This window comes from Gambusia affinis, linkage group LG02 (assembly GCF_019740435.1).
Source record: "Gambusia affinis linkage group LG02, SWU_Gaff_1.0, whole genome shotgun sequence".
Classification (NCBI taxonomy): domain Eukaryota; kingdom Metazoa; phylum Chordata; class Actinopteri; order Cyprinodontiformes; family Poeciliidae; genus Gambusia; species Gambusia affinis.
The window spans coordinates 14,995,442-15,014,809 of NC_057869.1; the positions used below are offsets into that span (position 1 = coordinate 14,995,442).

Sequence of the window (19,368 nt, forward strand, 5' to 3'; positions counted from 1 at the left end):
CAGAGTGGCTTTTGTCTTACAGAGTAACAGTATTGTGACGTAAACTGGATTTTTGGAAACTTTTTTTGTTTGTTTGTTTTGTTGTTGTTTTGTTTTGACAAGAAAAACTAAATTATGGATGTTTGCGCTGAATATTTATATGATAAATTGGCCTGCCATATTCAGAACTGTCCGCGCGAGACTCACCTAACAATCTGGTATACGTCAGAGCCGCCGAGCTCTAATCACGTCCGATGAAAGATTGCTAAAAATGACAGAAATATTGAAGTGGCAAGTGTCGCTTCGTGGTCTGGTGTCATTGGTGGAAATCGTGTCGCTGTTATGGAACTGAAATCTGAAATGTCCCAACTCGACTGCCGTTACTTGTCCTCTTTTCTCCGGCACCTGGGTGACGTTTAATCGTGTCAACAACATAAGTAGGTCTGAAAAACACCCGGTGGGGGACACAGAGCACCAAGTGCACCTTTAATTACGTCAATAATATGGCAGGAAATCCACGTACTGCGAACGTAAAATTTAAGATAGTGGTGGGTGTTAATTCGGCTGAGAAACTACAATGTAGCATTAAAAAGTAAATATTATAATCAGAGACTGTATTACAGTTGATTCTCAATTATATCTGATTATACGTTAAAATAAAATATACATTACAGTTTAAATAGCAGCAGATTTCTGTATTTAAAGTTGTAATTTTATAAGTGTTGTAAAGCTAATGTATCTAAAAATATAAAGTACGTTGCAATGAATTAAAATATTGAAAATATTCAAAAGAAGAAACTCATCTATATTACATACAATGATACAACTTAGGCATTTATCACTGCTATTCTAATGTACAAAATAAATAAAATAATTTTTGCATTTATGAGTTGACTGAAAAAGTAGGTTTATTACAGTACATGATATGCATGGAATACTGCACCAATGTACTGTACAATTACTGACATAATAAACCTTTCAATTGCCTTTACATACTTATTTAGGTGCACCTGTATGTGCTAAACAAGTCACAAGGCAGTTAGCTATTTTCAAACAATTTAGCTTTTTGATATCCCTTATGGATTGTTTGAAAAAAAAAAAAAATCACAATTTAAGTTTTGTGTCAGTTTTTGGACGTTTTCGTTTTACAGTGTAATGCAAACTGCCACCGTGTGTTACTGTAACTGAAGCTTTTTCAAATTTGACTTTTCACAAACAAAATGCTTGTACAAATGACACTGTATAGAAATAATTTATGTATCAAAACCAAGCGCCTGCTTTGTGGAAAGTTAAGCATCATTGCTGTAGGTTTTATGGTTTTCTTTAAAACAATTCTTGGGCGCACGCTCCCTTTCCTCCACTGGGCTCCAAATAAAACATTTTCAGCTCTGCATCTCTCTTCACTTCTCTCTTTAAATGTCTTCGCCTCTGTCTCTCTCTTTTACTCCCTTCAGTTTTTTTCTCTCTCTAGTCGTCTTCACCTCTCTCTCTCTTTCAGCTGACTTCAGCTTTGCCTCTTCAGCTCTCCAGTTTGTTGTCTCTCTTGAACTGTTGTCTGCTGTTTCTCTCTCCATCTTTCTTCATTTTTTTTTCTCTTTTCACCTCTGTCCATCTCCTCAGTATCTTTTGGTGCAATCTTTAAGCAGATCAGGATTCTCACTGCTGTTTCTGAAACAATCTCGTTACTTCCAATGACTGCTTGTCCATGTTTGTGTCCATACCATAAGGCTGTAAAAAGTGTGCGTGATAAAAGCTTCTAATCCAGCCATCACATCTGGATGGACGGTCAAGCAGAGTATGAATTGAGGAAGAGTGGAGGGGGTTGAAGCCAACCCTGTCCATCCATCTGATCTATGGTCGGCATGGTAAGACACACACACACACACACACACACACACACACTTCGGCCACAGTGAGACTCAAACACCCACATACAAACACATTCAGCAGCAACATCGGCAAACACTAGTTCAGTCGTAGGCAGAACGTGAACGTGTGTGAGTGACTGAGTGATGGCGGCGAACGGGAGGAGGATTAACACCAAATTACACCTGAGGGAATTTAGACAAAATTGTGTTTTCCGTTTTAATTACACTAATGCATCAAACAGAAACATAAGCCTTCTTTCCACAACCATTTAATTTGCTAGAACCCATTTTATCGGAGAAAAAAAAAAAAAAAATCAATATCCTTCAGTTGCGTTGTCACTAGAAGCAGGACCCGACAGGTCCGATCTGTAACACATGATAAAAACGCTTCACACAGTGTCTTAAACTCCAGATTGCATTTTCTTTTAACAGTGATGACAGATTACTTCAAACAAACAAAAGATTACAAATGTTGATCTGAATCTCTTCCTCTCCCTCACACACACACACACACACACACACACACACATACATAAACTGTGAATTCACACACACTTGGTTCTGATTCAAACATGAGGAAAGTCGGGAACAGCTACTCTGAATGTAAAAAAGCGGCGGGAGAACGTTTCCACTCCCACGTAGGAGCCCGGCCCTCAGTTTGGGTCTTAAAACTGGCACACAGAGTTACTCTCGGGGCTGCATGCCCAGCATGTTTTCAGCCAGGCTGGTGAGTTTGCTGTCCTCCAGAGCTCTGACCAGTCGGCTCAGCTTGGCCGCCCTCCCCTCCGCCTGAATGAAGCGGCTCAGCAGCTGATAGGCTTGCTCATACAGCCCTTCTCTCTCGTACTCGTAGGCCAGGTTGTCAATGACGGGGCCCTTCAGAGCCCGACAGCTCTTCCCCAGGGCCCTCCCTACATGTTTCCACTGGCGGCCCACTCCGTTCGAAAAGCTCTGAACATCTGCCGGTGTCAGCATTCGGTCCTCTGGTGAGCCAAAGGATGAAACGCCGAGAGAGAGGAAAAAAAAAACATTAATGTAAATTCTACTTAGCATGATTATGTAAACATCAAACTTTTCCCAGAATACTTTACAAATTAAAATTTCTATTTCATAAGAGGGTAGCGTTGCTGTGCATCTGTTACATTATGTTAAAATGCTTCAAGTAGGGCTGAAACGATTAGTCACGATGTCTCAATTTAGTAATCGATTAATCAGTAGCTGGAGAATACAGACTAAAAAAAAAGGTAATTTGCTGAAAGAACAACTTATCACAGCAGCAACTAAACCAAAATTGTACAAAAAATAAATGTTTTGCATTCAAGACAAAACAAAACCTTCCATCTGTAAATAGTTTAAGCTTCATCTGGTTCAAATTCTGTCTATAAAAAAATCCTATTTAGCACTTTTTTCTGTCCAGTTAAAATAAATCAACTTATCAGCCCCAGACTGTGTAGATGTCAAGTCGAGCAGAAATGGCTGAACTTTTCACATGTCTAGGTCCTTTTGACCTTTGAAACTATATTATTGCATTTAGGCAATGATTTCTTTAAACAAGTAATCTAAAATGCAAGCTTTTCAATAATAAAATAAAAAATGGTTCAGGATTGTGAGATATTTATCCAGATCCAAGCATTAAGTCCTTCAAGCAGTCAGCTGCTCTCCTCCAGTCATTTAGCAAAGGGTTTTGTCATTAACACATGCATTATTAGACGGTTAGCATTTTACATGTTTCTCTAATGTACAGGTAAACAATTTAAAAGCAGATCACGGGTTTTAAAGGTTTTTAGGACCAAATCTAGCTAGCTTAAGTACTGACTCAATATTTCTTAATATACTGTGTAGTTAATATCTTTCAGCCACTCATTATCATGTTTTTCATGTGACGCGATGCTCTGTCATGCTAACAAATACACAGATGACCACCAAACAGAGCCTATGTAGAGATAAAAGGTTGTTTTTCACGGAGGTTTTATATCACTCTTCATTCACTCGACTCTTCTTGGGGTAAATGTTAATAAGCCCACTTCCTTGAATGAGATGCAACCGCACATGGACTGCGGTAGATCTCATCTTTTGCTCTCCCATTAAATGATTTCCCAGATGTCCCAAACAATCAGGATGAGTCATCAGAGAAAATCACTTTTGCTCCAGCCTCTGTCCTCCTGCTGCTAAATTTCTCTCCGTTTCTTGGCTTCACTGAGATTCTTACTGCCAAACTTGAGCATCATTCTGTAAAATCCTCCTCGGTTGGTGCATCCAGGTGCTTGTTGGACTCTCTGAAGCTCCTTCTTGCAAATGAATCTGTAGCCTTGAAGTTTCTGATGATCCAGAAAACTGTTATTTCAGCTGCAACATCCCAAATAGTGATTTTATGGCTAACACAAGAATCCATCTGCTCCACTTTATAGCTAAAGTCTGCTCAATGGATTGATCCTGTAGTTTCAGCTGCACCCTTTAACGCCTTTACTCATGACTTTATGTAATACCAGGGCAAAAAAAACAAAAAACACTGAAAATCAATGTGCACCTCTTCTATGAACAAAAACTAAAGTTGCAAAATCTGAAAAAGCACAACATTGGTAGCCTGTGTTCATCAGCCAGAGGCTATGGGTCTGTTTGGAGCAGAGCAGTCGGTGCTCAGAGGAGAGCAGCTGCAATTAACTCTTATGAAAAAACAAATCAAACAAGTAGCTGCAGGCCTGCAAGCCAAAAGCAAAACAACCAGCTGAAAGAGCTGAGAGACGGTGGAGGTGAAGCTGACACCGTCTGTGAGTCACTGGGTGTCGGTAATAATGAAATACATTTTAGATACCGGTAGATTTTTTTCTTTTAATCTTACAAAATAAGAGCCTCCACATCCATTAGGAAGTTGCAGAAAAAAATCAAACTGAATTATTTTTATTTCTAATGGGGAGTCATGTTTTATGTAACATCGCAAGGCTTAAAGATAAGCTACAAATTCATGTGAAATTCGGGCGAGCCACTATGAAATCAACCCAAACATGAACAGCACATTTTGTCTGTTTCAACTAATCTCTCACCACAGACAGGTAGCAATCAGATGGATTAGAGTCAGCTGGAAACGGCACCAAACTCAATATTTAATCAAAAATGGTGGCCGTCGTCCAGGAAACATGAACCTGACAGTTTGTTGTGTTCTGGGAAGTTAGTTTGGGAAATGGAGACACATAATGAAGCTCCCAGATGGAGATCAAAACCAACTCTGACACATTGGATAGTAGTGAAAAGTAAAAAAAAAAATAAAATGAACAGTTTTCATAGATTTTTCAGATTTTTTGAGTTTTCAATCAACTATAAGGTAATATTAAAGTAATTACTGAAAAACCTGACACTGAAGTTGTTGCGGATATGATCACAGCAATAAGACAAAAACAGAGAGTGGATGTACAGAAATGTGAATAAATCTGCAACCCTTTGGACCTTCCACAATGGCTCTTCACAATTTGCCTAAAAAATGTGCAGAATCAAGCATTTCTTAAAAAAACGGATCCAAAATTAAATGCAGATTTTATCAGCTTTTAATTTTTTTCATGCAATAATTCCTGTGTTGACTTTTCACAATAAAATGACACTAAAAGCATCAGTGATGGTATTTTTTCTCTGGTCATTACATTGGAAACTAAGTGTTTTTTTATTTTTTATTTTACATTATTTCCCACAAACATCAACATCCAACAGAAGAAAATGAATCCACCCTGTTTTTAAAAAGGTTTTATGTTTGTCTTTATTTAAAAAAAAAACATAAACAAAATGGTGGTTCTTCAAAGATTTAATAGAGAATATATTAATCAAACCAGTTTAAGTCATTTTCTCCTGAAAGAGAAAGTTTTATTTTACTGGACAAAATTGGTCCTGTGAGAGACAAACTACTTATTCAATGGATGGATGGATGGAAAGCTGCAACTATTGATTATTTTGATGACGATTAATTGATTTGTTGTATAAAAACTCACATTCTGCAGATTTTTCATTTCACCAATTCAGCTTTTCCATACAACATTAGAAATACATAAAAAAATATGAGAGAAGAAATAATGACATTTAAAAAAAAAGAAAATAAACATTTTACTGCCTAAAATCCAATTCGATAAGAATCCTGAAGTGTATGCAAATGATGCACCTGCAGTTAAAAATAATTCAAGATCAAACACATGAAAAGCTTGACTTACAATCAATATAATTTTGAGCTGATCTGGTAATTATTTATTGGATTAAGCAATTAATAACTGGATAGTAAAAGGAACCCAGTAGGGGATTTTTCTTTTTATATATATATATATAATTTGAACCAGGTGAGGCTAAAATTAAGCTATCTTCCTCTTAGCTCGGGTCCTCTACCAGAGGCCTGGGAGTTTACACACAAAAGTTTTTTTTATCTTGTGCCTAGGACTGCACATTTCTGGACTGAGATGTCTGATGTTGTTCCTGGGATCTGTTGTAGCCACTGTTCCAGTTTGGGGTGACTGCCCCGGACCACAGGCACCACTGTGGTCTTCACCTTCCAGGCCCTCTCCAGTTCCTCCCTTAGGCCCTGGTACTTCTCTAGTTTCTCATGCTCCTTTTTCCTGATGTTGCAGTCACTTGGTATTGCCACATCCACCACAACGGCTTTCCTCTGTTTATCCACCACGACTATGTCTGGTTGGTTCACTCACCATTTTATCTGTCTGGATCTGGAAGTCCCACAGGATCTTAGCTCGGTCATTCTCCACTACCTTCGGGGTGTTTCCCACTTTGATCTTGGGGTTCCAGTCCATATTCTGCACAGATGTTTCTGTGCACTATGCTGCAGCACTCAGGGGCCTCCTTGCACAACCTACACCTTGGGTCTTGTCTGGTGTGGTAGATCTGGGCCTCAATTGCTCTGGTGTTTAGGGCCTGTTCCTGGGCCATGATGAGGGCCTCTGTGCTGTCCTTCAGTCCAGCTTTTTCCAGCCATTGGTAGGATTTTCTGATGTCAGCCATTTATTTGTGGTACATCCCATGCAGGGCTTGTCCTCCCATGATGGTTCCTCCGGCACCTCAGCTTCTGTTCCCCATTGTTTGAGACATTCACTGAGCACATTGTCTGTTGAGGCTTTGTCCCTGATGTATCTATGGATCTTGGATGTCTGCCTTGGATAGTGGTTCTCACACCACTAGTCCTCTGCCTCCTTTATGCGGTTCAGTCTCAGTGCTGGATTTGGGGTGGAACCCTCCATGCATTGTTAGTTTGTCTTAACATCTGTGGCCTGTATTCCTCCTTTGGCCAGCTGATTATTCCTGCAGGGTATCGGATTACTGGTATTACTGTATTAGGGCATAGCTTGTTTATTGCACGGTCTTGTATATATATTATATATATATATATATATATATATATATATATATATATATATATATATATATATATATATATATATATATATATATATATATATATATATATAATTTGAACCAGGTGAGGCTAAAATTAAGCTACTAGAGGAGTCCTGGGTCAAACATATTTACACACAAAAAAGTTTTTTTTATCTTATATAAAAAATGTTTACATTGTTTGTATAGTTTTAACATAATTACTACTCTGGATTGTGATGTACTTTCAGCAAATCACCTTTTTTGAGTCTTCACACTCCAGCTAACAACTAATCAATCACAAAATTAGAATCAGCTGACAAATTTTTCAACAATCAATTCATCACAATGAACCAGATTAACCATTTCAGCTCCAGATGGATGGATGGAACATTATTATTTTCCTTTCCATTCCTGTTTAATCAACTTGCCTTTAGAGTTGCTATTTTCAGGAAATGTTGAAGCTGTTATTTCATGCACCATTCAGATTCTGATTCTGAAACTTGAAGCAGTTGCTGGGGACTGGAGACTCTTCCTGTGTGACTGAACTAGGGCCAGAAGCACAGCATTCTGGGAGCTGCTGCAGATGATCGATCTCAGCCTCACAACCTCCCACAGACACTAAACAAGGCTGGAACAATTATACATCTCTTTGGTACCTAGCAACATCGTGATCAACAGCAACAGCAACGCTGAGAAGCAACAGTTTAACAGTTTCTACCAAGAGCTGCTGTTGACCAAGAACACAGCTAATCAATATAAAACCTGATCAGTATTTATTTTCCTTTAACATCCCAGTTGCTTCTTTTTCTACCATATTTATTTAAATATACTTATTATTATTATTATTATTATTATTATTATTATTATTATTATTATTATTATTATTATTATTATTATTATTATTATTATGACATTATTAATGAAAGGTCCACACCTTGTGCAGGTGGATGTGCTGCAGCAGAAGCCAGCTGGTCGAACTGCATCCAGGTTCTGCATGGCCCAGCCTTTGCATGGTGGGTTCTCCGGTGGTTCCTCCACAGTCCAAAAACATGACTGTCAGGTTAATTGGGCTCTCTAAATTCTTCCTAGGTGTGAGTGTGTGTGTGAATGGTTGTGTGTCCTGTATGTCTATGTGTTGCCCTGCGACAGACTGGCGACCTGTCCAGGGTGAACCCCGCCTCTCGCCCAGAACGTAGCTGGAGATAAACACCAGCAACCCTCCTGACCCCATTAGGGACAAAGGGTGACCAGAAAATGGATGGATGGATGGATTATTATTATTATTATTATTATTATTTCTATTAAATTATTTCACTTGCATTTAAGAGTTGCTATTTTCAAAATGTTGAGCTTTCTTTCATGCACGATGGCATTAAAAGGAATTCAGATTCTGATTCTGATAATACAGCTGATAGAATGTTCAATTATTTCACTGAACTAGGAGCCAGAGCAGCACAGCATTCTGGGAGATGTAGGCAAAGGAAAGGTTTTAGCCTCACAACCTCTCACAGACAGATAAACAAGGTCGGTGGAACCAATTGTCTCACTCACTCTTTGGTTACCTAGCAACTCATTCCTTCTTTGGTTACCTAGCAAAGACCTGCTGAGTAAGTAGCGCAGCAGCAGTTTAAAGTTTCACCACTGTGCTTCATAACTGCTTAAAAATAAAAAATAAAAAAACAACAGCCTGGAGTGAAAACTGTGGATAAAACAGGAAATGTCACCAGTTTGGTGGTGCTTCAGGTATTTAAAACGAATTAATAGTTATTGACATGAAACTTTTATTGAAGTATTTCAGCCATGTCGTCCAGCCCTACTTAGACTTGTTACGCAGGATTAGCTTGAACTACTGACATGAAGAAAATTAATGAAAGGTCCAACCTGTGAAAGGTGGATGTGCTGCAGACAGACAGCCAGCTGGTCCAGACACATATTTACAGACAATAGCCTTTAGCTATTTTAAATGACAAATGTATATAAGTCTTGGGGAAGGCTGTTTACAGCCATGAACGCTGTTGGTTGAGGGACTGGAGCACCGCTCCGGAGCTGTAGCTCTCCAGGAACTGCTGACACGCTGCCACATCCACAAATTTCACCTCCACCCCCAGGAAGGGCTCAGCATCATGGACCTTTAGGATGTCGTAGCCTCCCAGACCTCCTGCAGAATCTGGCCGAGGGAAACACTGATTAATTAATGCGACAGCCTGGAAAAGCTTCCCTGTGTTTGTGCATCATCCCTGGTGGATCCCGGCTGATGGGTTTACCTCTCAGAGTCAGCTTAACAATGATGAAAAATTAACCAACTTGCTCGCCTTTTGTAGTAGAGAGCAGGTCCACTAGAAAGAGCGACTGCAGGAACATGGGATATGTAACGCCTCCCCATCCGCTGTCTTGTCCGCCATTTTCTGAACACAGTGCGGTTCGACTTTCAGAGAAAGACAGCAGGAAACGAATCAACTGGTAAAAAATAGTCAAAAATGAGGATCTTCACCAACTATTTACTGTAGGGCTAACTATTTCAGTAATTGGTAATTCTATTGAATATTGTGACAATTAATCAGATTTTCCTGCCATTTATAATTTTATACAATATTCTTTCCAAAATGATGACAGTTACAAACTCATTAAGTGAAAAAATTTTTAATCCAGTGAAATTATTTCTAAAACTGGTGATGAAAGATATGTTTATAAACTTTACCTTTGATGGGGTCATTTGAGATCCAACAGAAAATAAAGAGTTGAAAATTATTCTGATTAAATATGCAAAAAAACTTAATAAAAATATGTGTTATTTTACAGACAATAGATTTTTTTATTTTAAATGACAAATGTATATAATTTTTGTACTGCCATGAATATGTTGTTTGTTCAACAAATGGCCTTTTTTAAGTCTGTGTACTTTAATGATATCGACTACTAAATTCTTCACAATTATTTCAATAATCGATTCAACACAATTCATTAATTCCTTCATCCGATTACCGTAATCGTTTCAGCCACAATTTACAGTCCTCAAGTATTTCCAACTCTGAAATTAAAGCGAACATTTTGAGTGAGACTTTCATTTGTACTCAGCCCCCTTTACTCTGATGCTCCTAAATCAAGTTCTTAACAACGTGGATGAAAAAATCAACCAACTATTATGCTTAAATATATTTATATATAAAAACTAGAGCAGGCATCAGAAGATTTTTTGGGATATGTAACATGGGGTATGTAAAATTGCATCGAATTTTCACAGGAATCAAAGCCACTAAATAATCCACCAGATAAAACACGAAACGAATCAATAAATAAATGTTAATTAGAGACGTACAAATCAGCCTCTCACTGCCTGATCAATTCCTAATTTATTATTTTCTTTCCAGATTTGTCCTGCCATTTATAATTTTATACTATTTTCTTTCCAAGAATGATGACAGTTACAAACTCAATGGCGTAAATTTTAATCCAGAAATGAAATTGAGCTAAAACTGGTGATGAAAGATATGTTTATAAACTTTACCTTTGATAGAGGTAATTTTAGATCCAACAGAAAATAAAGGAGTTAGAAAATTATTCTGGATTATATGTGAAAAAAAACAATAAAAATATGTCTTATTTGGATAGCGCCTTTCTAAACACTCAGACACTTTATAGGAATCAGACAAAATCATCAAAACATTGTAAAAATAACACAACAGGATAACAGTGATTCATTACAAGCTGATCTGATGCATATTGTCTCAATCAAAGATATGTTGATGCATTTTCAGTCTGAAGAAAGTAGGACTTTAAGTTCTTATGCATTTATTGAGCTGGGAGAGGACGTCTTACTGGTGCATCACCAGTGTAATGACCCAATTACACTGGTATTTTATGTCATTAATTCATCATTTGGCTGTGTGAATATTATTAGATGAGATTCAGAGCTACACAGTGATCGACATTAAATTAATACCTCTTTAATTTCTTCCTCTGAAGATGGAGAATCACATCACATAACTCTACCTAAAATAAACGCCACTGCTCTCTTAGGACCCAACAGCTGTGAACCCAGCCCACCTGAACTTTTCTGTTTAGCCCCGCCTCCTTCGAAAACCCTCATTACATAAAAACCCTCGTAATCTCATCGCTCCCCTCCCCCAGCCTCCGACGTCTAACTCCTGTACCCTGGCTGAACCACTGCAGACTGCAAACAAACTCTCTCTCCCTCAGCGCCGTCTGCACCTCTGAGCTGGATTATAATGCATTTCCTCATATTTCACTAATACACTGCATGCTTGACAACCAGATCTGGGAGAATGTCTAACAACTTAGCCAGTGTGCAGTTTGATGTGATCCTATCTACTCTGAAAGTAAACTGCGAGATTAGTTCAGCAGCTGCATGAGCTGCATGAGGATTACACGACCGCTAGGAGCTTAAAACGTATCGCTTATCGTTCGCTGCCAAAAGGTTACCTCTAGGATTCCCTGGACAGATCATCCGGCGATCCGACGGCAAAAATGTTTGAGTCACCCGGGAAAACTTTCACAAATTAGCAATCAAGCTTTCTGATGGGGTTTAATAACCGTCTGCACTGGGATGGACTGAAAACACACGTCCCACTGACATAAACATAAGATCTTACCAAGTATTTTTTCCCCACATTCAAGTTCAAATATCTTATTACACTTGAAATAAGACAAAACTAACTTACAGGTAACTTTCAATAAGATATGGGAGCTTATTTTAAGTGAATAACTCCTTAATATTGATGAAAAAGTGCAAGATATACGTGAACAGAGTGGGGCAGAGTACCCAAATGTTATACTAACGTACGAGTAGCACTACTACAAGTAGGAACAATATTATACATTACCACATACAATGCTAGGTAACCTTTATATGTTATTATCCACATATACCGTGTAAATAACATTGTCTGCATTATATGTAGATATAATGTGCATAATGTACATTATATTTTGCAACACTGGTTATACATATAATGTATATTATAAGTACATTATATGTAGATGACCACCTATAATAGTTATCTAGCATTATATGTTTTATAACTCAGGTGATTCACTGAATATGTTATAATCAGTCAATCACCAATCTTCCAAAATTAAAGAAATCAGGACTGATTTCCAAAATTAAGGAAATTGGCCCCGATTTCCTTAATTTACAAAATTTGGAAAATTTGTTAAACCCGCTTTTAAAATGTCTAGTTCCACTGGCAGACTGCTTCACTCATAGCTAATACTTTTTTCATCAATATTAAGAAACTGCTGATTTAAAAACATGCTGAAAATGTACTTGTAAGTTAATTTTTTTCTAGCTTTAAGTCCACTAAGATATTTTCACCAAAATGTAGCCGAAAAAATACTTGGTAAGATTTTGTTTTTGCAGTGTAGGAAAGAAAATATTGAGAAATAAACATTTCCTGCATTCAGAAAGGCAGAAAACTGTAGTTGCTCGAATCTTGAAAAGGCAGATTTTTATCAGCCTACATGCTATGCTGTGTTTAGCTTGTTTGGGATTGCAACATTGAAACAGGAGCTTTCCAGTGAGGTGAAGGACACGGCCGTGCCTCAGAGAGAAGCTGGAAGTCTTTAGGAGGAAACTGGCCTCCAGGCTGCATGTTTTGCCAACAGCTAGGTGTGTGAGAGCTCAAATATTCTGCAGAGCTCTGGCCTTTCTAAAAGAAAACTGAAACCAAGCTGTATTTGTGTTTCCCACGTTATCACAAAGAGAGAAATAGAAAAGCATGAACGGACGGTTGCTGAAGGCAGCACTGCAAGTGTGTTGACCTCAGCTAGCAATGACACGACCTGCCTGTCACCTGGCGTTGCTGCAGAGGGGAGCAACAATGACCTCAGGTTTCCTAGGGGTTAGGCGGCTGCATGTTTCCAACATGAGCATCCCTCATGACAGAGCCAGGCATTGGAAATGAAGTCACATGTGTAGCAGCAGCTGCATCTGGCAACATCCGCGCCTTTCCGCTACAAATGTCTGAAACTCACTTTTAAAAAAAACAACAACAAAAAAACACAGCAAGTGGGATTTTTAAAAATAGTACGGCTTCAAACTTAAACATTTTTGTTTATTATCCCAGATTCTTCTGTCACTTTACAAATTTTTGTAGAAGAGAAAAATCATGACTTGCCAAAATCCCCTAAAAAGGCTTAAAAGTTTTATTATTCTTCCTCAAATAAGTTGTTTGTATAGGGCACAATCTATGCCCTATACAAAACATGTTCATTAAATTTTAAATCATTCTTAGGTAATGAGATTTTAGACTGGTTAATTCTGGCTATTTCAGAATGAGCCACTTTAGGGCCTCTTGTCACTTTAAACCCTAATAAGCTGCTGCTGGCCACGCCCCCAACTCAACGTTTACACTCACAAGCAGAAATGGCTACAATCAGATGCACAATTACAACCATACATCTTTGAAAAGCAGAAATGGAGCCTCCTGCACAACAAACAAGAATGCAGCAAGTGGTCTCTAAATGTTAAGTCAACAACAAAACACTTAACTTTTCCACCAGCCATTTGCACAGAGACCAAAACCAGTTTGTTCGGTTAACGACACAGTGGCAGTGGGTTGTGACGCAACAATCGGGAGGATTTTGGAATTACTCATTTTCCAGACACCAAAAAACATTGACTCATTGCCAAAAATGTCTGGGTGTTTTCTTTTTTTAAGGGATTGGGTTGTTTTTGGAAGAAGTAGTGACAGTAGCGAAGGACAAAATTATGCAAAATGTTTATTTTGCAAAATGGATCTCCTTTAAAAATGAGCCGGTGACAACTTACCAAAAATGCAACAGAGTCTATAAACAGATAGTTCAATCTTGATCCAATGATGCTGATACACAACTCAGGTGGGAGAAACCATCAGAGCAGCTAGAAAACACATTTTTGTGTATACTTATTATTAAATGTTCTAAAATGGAAAGTCACAGTCAAAGACGTCAACCATACAGTCTTATTGGAGCTATCTTTAGCAGCTCCTTTAAGCATGTGATATGTAATAAATCGCTCTGAGCAGGAAAACACTGACACCACGGTGCAGTAGTAAGGTGTGGTTTTTGCTCTGCTGCAGGAGGAGGTGAGGGGACTTGCTCAGGGATTCGTGCGAGGTGAGGCTAATTAGAGAATCTGCAGGACATTGTCTAATCAAGCGCTCTCTCTCTCTCTCTCTCTCTCCCTCTTTCTCTCTCGCTCTCTCTCTCTCTCTCCCTCTTTCTCTCTCTCTCTCTCTCTCCGTATGCAGAAGCAAACTGAGCCCCTGGAGAACGGTTGGACTCCTGCCAGTGTCTATGTTTCCATTAGTGTTGTTGTTATAGTTGTGTTGAGGTTTGGAGGTGCTGCATGGAGCACACAGTGTTTATTGCTCTAACAGAGCAGGTGGCATTCAGACAGCTGTAATCACTCCTGAAGCTTCCTCTGACAGCAGAGGGAACCGGAGCAACAATCACTGCTTCTAACACACAACTTACGTCTATTGTTCCAGGTAATTAATGAGGGAAAGTCATATTTGGCAGCTAAATAGGCAGATCTGGAAAAAATTAGGAGATCAGTTTTACTTTTTATAGGGATATGTTTGAGTAAAATGAACGTTGTTCTTTTATTCTATGAACTACTGACAACATGCCTCTGAAAATCAAAGTAAAAATGTTGTATTTATTTTCAGAAAAAGAGAAATGGTCAAAATAATGAAAAAGATGCAGCGCTTTCAGACCTCAAATAATCCACAGAAAACAAGTTTATATTAATTTAGAAATGATACTAATGTTTTAGCTAAGGAAGAATTCAGAAATCAATATTTGGTGGAAAAACCAAATATTCCATCAGTGGTCTCTTAACTTTTTCCAGAGCTGTTGGTGTTTACTTTTAAATGTATAACTCTATTTAATTCTTTGTTATAGGGCTGAAACAATTATTGAAATAATCATCAACGAATTTAGCAATCTATTAATCATTAACGGGAGAATAGAGAATAATAAAGGTAACTTGCTGAAAGAACAAAGAGTAATTGAGCCAAAACTGTCTAAAAATATATATAAATACATTTTGCATTTAAGTTGAAAAACATTCATATGAATAAATGCAACCTTTACTACAAATGAACAAGCTCTAATTTATATTCCATTTTAGGCAATAAAATGTTTATTTTCTTATTTTAAAAGGAATTAAAATTATTTATTTTCCTTTTTATGTATTTCTAATATTCTATAAAGAGGTTTAAGTGGTTAAATAAAAAACCTGGAGGATGTGCCAATTAATCGACAGAATAAATCGATTACTAAAATTGTTGTTAGCTGCATCCCTACTTTGTTTAATAATGATGTTTATAAAATTTAAAAATTTTTAAAAATGCCCTTATTGTCAGGTTTAGTAGTTTAATACTTCTTCCACTGTTGGTGCAATGAAAGTGTCAATAAACACCAATAAATTTGAAAATATAGTTACTGTGTGATATATATCACACTTCTTTATGTGACTAAAGAAGAACATTACATATGGGAATGTTTTTCAAGGACATTATTTGTGCTTGCGGGACTATAATTGCTGTGACACACATTTAAAAAGATGTAATAAATAGTTCTTATCGTCACGTTTATGATCACAAAGGTACTGAAAATGTTGTGATTCCACTGCCCTGGTACATTGTTTGTATCGTCCAGCTAAATATTGAGAAAAAAGTTTTCCGCCCTCGTTAATACCTAGATGTAGAAATGATATAAAAGTGGACCTTTGTCTTATATAACCAATAAAAACACACTTTACCTCTGTCATATTTTAAACACGGTTATAATTTCAGAGCCTTAAAGTGAACCGGTTCTAAAACTGAAAATCCTCAAAGCTCATTGTGCCATCAGTCAACTGGCCCTTTAACTGAACCTCCCAGTCAAAGTAAATATCCCTGTGGCACAAGCCAGGAAGTGAGTAGACGAATGAATTATCTAATTAATAATTAATGCGCTCTTCAGCTTTCACTTCAGGGTTTCTGGATACCAGTGTGCCCAGCATCTTGTCCTCTCCCAGATTTTCTTACTAAACTTTAAAAATTTTCCACCCAGTTATTCCAGATTTGACATTAACCAAGCCTTACTATCAGTGCAGAGGCAGCACTGAACTACAACTCCCCTTAGAAAAACTACAAAACGGCAAAGGAAATATTGCTGGAACACACTTGAAAATAAAAACTAATTTAGAAAATCAATGTATTCAAATCAATCTTCATACTGTTATGGAAGGAAAATGCAAAGCTGGACTGAACAGAAGATGGTGAATTATTTTTACTTTTTATTTGTTTTCATTTGACTTCTATCAACTATCTTGTTGAACTTTGTTTGTTCCCTTCTAAATACGTGTGTCATTGTGATACAAGGCTGTAGAGATTATAATTTGGTTCATTTCTCCTGAAATGGTTTAATTTATTGTAATCTATATAGACGGGAGGCATTATGTTGAGACAGGGAACATACTAAAAGGATTACAGGACTTCAGCTTACTGACTGCATGTAACAGGCATCACTGTCTGAACAAAACAATATTATTATTTCCAGTGTGGATAGAGTATTTCTTGGTTATTATTCGTCTTTAGGAGAAAACTAAGATCAGCTTTACACTACGAATACAAAATAAGATCAAGTTGGGCTGTATACAACTAAGAACAAAGAGACGTTTGAGTTAATGTAGGGGAGTTGATTTTTCCTCAAAATTAGAAAACTATTCCATACTCTTTAATATTTTTGCATTTTGTCATGCTAAAACCACAAACATCATTGCATTTTATTAAGATTTCAATTGATAAGCACAAAGTTATTACAATGTGGAAGAAAAAGGTTAAAAATAAAAATCTGAAAAGGTTTTGTGAAGGCCTCAGAGGTTTGTTAGAAAACATTAGAGAGCAAACAGAATCAAGGTGAAAGTTGCAACAACAAAAAAAACCTTTAAGGTGCAGTTAGTTTATAAAGCAAGAAAACATGACATACAATAATGTTGGTGAATTTTGCTTTGACAATATGCTTTTCTTTACATAAAAACATTCAAATATACAGTGTTAATGCCTTTCTGCTTTGAATTAATCTGTCCAGTTAATGAAAAACAATTTAATTCATTATTTTAATCTCAGCAACAGTATTTTACGCTGCCTTTAGCTACATCAGATTTTTTTTTAGCAAAAAAGAAAAAAAACAACTTTTTTTTTAATTGACAACATGACCTCCTTAAACAATTTTTGTTGCATTAACAAACTAACAACCAAATGTAGCATTGGAATAAGGAGCATGAATCTGTAGTATCTTTAGCTCATCTTTAGTGCAGTGCATGCACTTTACTATATGGATGCTTAGTAAAAATGGTAAATTTGCAATAAACTGTGCAGCCATTATCCCAAGATTTTAACATCTCTATTCAATCAATCATCTAACCATGGAAACAACTAGAACTACAAACTACCAATAATCCACTAAAACTGGCTGGCCTGCACAGCAGGCGATTGTTTAGAAAGGCAGCCAGCGCTCAGGTGAGAATATATATTAAGCATTCATAACACAATTTGGCAAAGACGAGGAGAAAGACGCTCTGGTCAGATGACATCAAAACTAAACTTGATGGATGTAACAATAGAAACTAAATCAACCTAAACACATCATGCCAGCGTGAAACATGCTGGTGGCAGCATCATGCTGCAGGGATGCTTTTCTTCTTTAAAAATAATAAAAGGGGTCAGAAATACACATGCACAAACACGTTTTATAACTTAACGTGTAAAACTTCTAAAAATGCTGAATTTTTTTCATGTCAAAAGTACGGCTGTACTTTAGGTTTTTCAGTCACAATTCAACGTATTAATGTTTGTGGGTGTATTGCGAGAAATGTGAAGGTGTTTTTTTTTTTACTTGTAAGTAACTCAATGTTTTTTATTAATAATATCTATAAATATGTTAACACTAATCATTGAATTATAGTTTCTACTGCTAACTCAACAAGCTTTTACTTGATCACACGATGTCTTACAATGTATTTTAGAACAGCAATATTACTTTTTCATATTGCTGTTGCAAAACAACTTGTATGCATAGTTAATGTATGAGATTAACCAACAGACAGGCTTATGTAGGAATTTAACACAGTGCTACACCAGCGGACCCACAGCTACATGTGATTCAAGTTACAATAACAGTTAGTTACTTGTTAGAAATTGTAACTATTCATCAGTAATTGAACCGTGTCGTCAATTGTATGCAGACTGAGATAGAAACTGAGTTTTATGTTTCTGTAACATTGTGTTGACGTCGTTGTAGTGGAGATGCTAGTAGTAGACCTTACGCACAGCAGAAGAAACAAAAAAAAAATCTCATCGTTTTAAATTATTGCTGCGCAGTTTAAGCACACAAAGACAAACTCGCGGGACATCTAAGTAACTCTTCCTCTTATACGTGTAAGGTAAAACTTATTGTGGGGACAAACTTACCTAAAAAGAAAAAAACTTTTATGTTGTTCGGCAGTGCTTCCTCCTGACAAATTACTGTTTGACATAGAAGTGACTTCCTGGCCTCTCATTGGCTGAGGGGAAGCGAGCTTGCCTGTGATTGGTTAAACCCGGCACGGTGTTGAAGAAAAAAATCGGTGGCCAACAGGAAGAAGGCGGTCCGCCCTCCAGTTAATGTAGGACAAAACACCCAGTAACTAATCAGTCAGCATTTATTATTAAATAATTATAAAAAAACAAAAAAACAAAACTAAAGCCGAATATTTTAAATAAGAGCTAAACACAACAGGAGAGAATTAAAATTGTTAGCTTGATCGTGTTTTGTGTCATAGCAACACTATGAGCTAAAATGCTGCTCATTGTAACTTTCACTTACATCCTGTCTGTCCGAATTGTTTACCAAAGGAAAGAGTTGTACAGTCCCGGCATAACCTTTGGGCCTTTATTAATTTCCTGGAATCCATATTTTTTCTTCATCAAGATAATAAATTTAATATCGTTTTTAGTTGTTGCTTTTTGAAAAAGCAACTGTTTCACTTTGCCCTGGTTTTGTTGGTGTGGATTATTTTACATCATTATCTTGTCAAGTTAAGAATCGGTTGTTTAATGGCTCTCATTTAGAAATCTTACAAAAATAATGAGCATATAGGCACTGCTATATGTTTAACAAGCTCCTGAAGCAAAAG

The 19,368-nt window shown here is 37.1% G+C and overlaps 1 protein-coding gene across 1 annotated transcript; it reads right to left on the minus strand.

Moving 5' to 3' along the window:
- Positions 1 to 865: 865 nt before the first annotated feature.
- tradd (tnfrsf1a-associated via death domain) lies at positions 866 to 18,753 on the minus strand. Its single transcript, XM_044138110.1, is given in 6 exon segments — positions 866 to 2,830; positions 7,683 to 7,833; positions 9,087 to 9,153; positions 9,207 to 9,372; positions 9,470 to 9,630; positions 18,665 to 18,753. Coding segments are annotated over 6 exon segments (933 nt in total). The 3' UTR covers positions 866 to 2,531.
- Positions 18,754 to 19,368: the final 615 nt, after the last annotated feature.